At 34.8% G+C, this 949-nt stretch overlaps 1 protein-coding gene across 1 annotated transcript; it reads left to right on the top strand.

The window, feature by feature from the left end:
* Nucleotides 1-8: 8 nt before the first annotated feature.
* Nucleotides 9-949, top strand: LOC121131064 (uncharacterized; the record flags this gene model as incomplete). Its single annotated transcript, XM_040726630.2, is given in 1 exon segment — nucleotides 9-949. A coding segment is annotated over 1 exon segment (816 nt), but the record flags the coding sequence as incomplete, so codon positions are not given.

A 949-nucleotide genomic window follows, 5' to 3' on the forward strand; every position in this document is an offset into this window, starting at 1 on the left:
CAATCTACGCAACGATCTCTGCAATTATCGACTTGGAGTCTCTCTTTTCGAGGAATACGACCCTTACGACATTCTAATTGGCGAAAAGACTTGGATTGATCTTAAGAAACGAAAAAATATCGAAGAGGAATACATGGAATTAGATAACTTTGACAAAGCTCTCCTCACTCCCTCTGCTAATTCCAAAAATCGTAAAAGTAATTCTTATGATGGACAAGTTCATATACTCAAATACATCATAACTCATGGAAAATACAATTCACTTAAAGATATCAACACTTGGAGAAGAATGAAAGTTGGTGGAGTATGTTCAGGATTGAGAACAGCCATTTCTTTAAAAGAGCATTTTAGAAAACAAATCCTCCCTCACATCAATATTAAAACATACCCCCAATTTAGTGAAGAGGATTTGAATAAAATTCTTAGAGGTTGGAAAGGCTCTAAGACTTCGTTTAATGTTGAGGTTTTAGAAAGAAGTTCTAGGCTTAAACAAAACGTTCCTTGTTCTGATGATGCTGCAATGCATAAACAGGCCAATGTGAAAATCGAAAACTCTGTTGGACCTCTTCAAAAAAGTTCTCGAAAGCTGATTAACAAGGATAAAACTCACTTTGATGAATCGTTTGGAATAATCAACAAAAAAGAAGAAGTAACTGCTATGCCATCATATAAGCGGATAAAGATATGTAATTTGAATAAACTTGAAGCTTCATCCACTCCTATACAGAAATATTTTGTCAAAGAATCTCAAGATCGCAATACTCTATGGTTATCCCAAACTGATGCTTTGAAATCAAAGGAGCACGAAGCCTTTAGTAAAACTTGTATGTTGCAGAGTCTTAATTATTCGTCTCAAACAAAGTTTTTAGCTACATGGAACCCCAGACAAAAAGATGGTAGTAAAGAACCCGAAAAAAAAGAGCGTTCTTCAGACAGTTATTCTTTATCT

This window comes from Lepeophtheirus salmonis, unplaced genomic scaffold, assembly GCF_016086655.4.
Source record: "Lepeophtheirus salmonis unplaced genomic scaffold, UVic_Lsal_1.4 unplaced_contig_16307_pilon, whole genome shotgun sequence".
In the NCBI taxonomy this organism is placed as follows: domain Eukaryota; kingdom Metazoa; phylum Arthropoda; class Copepoda; order Siphonostomatoida; family Caligidae; genus Lepeophtheirus; species Lepeophtheirus salmonis.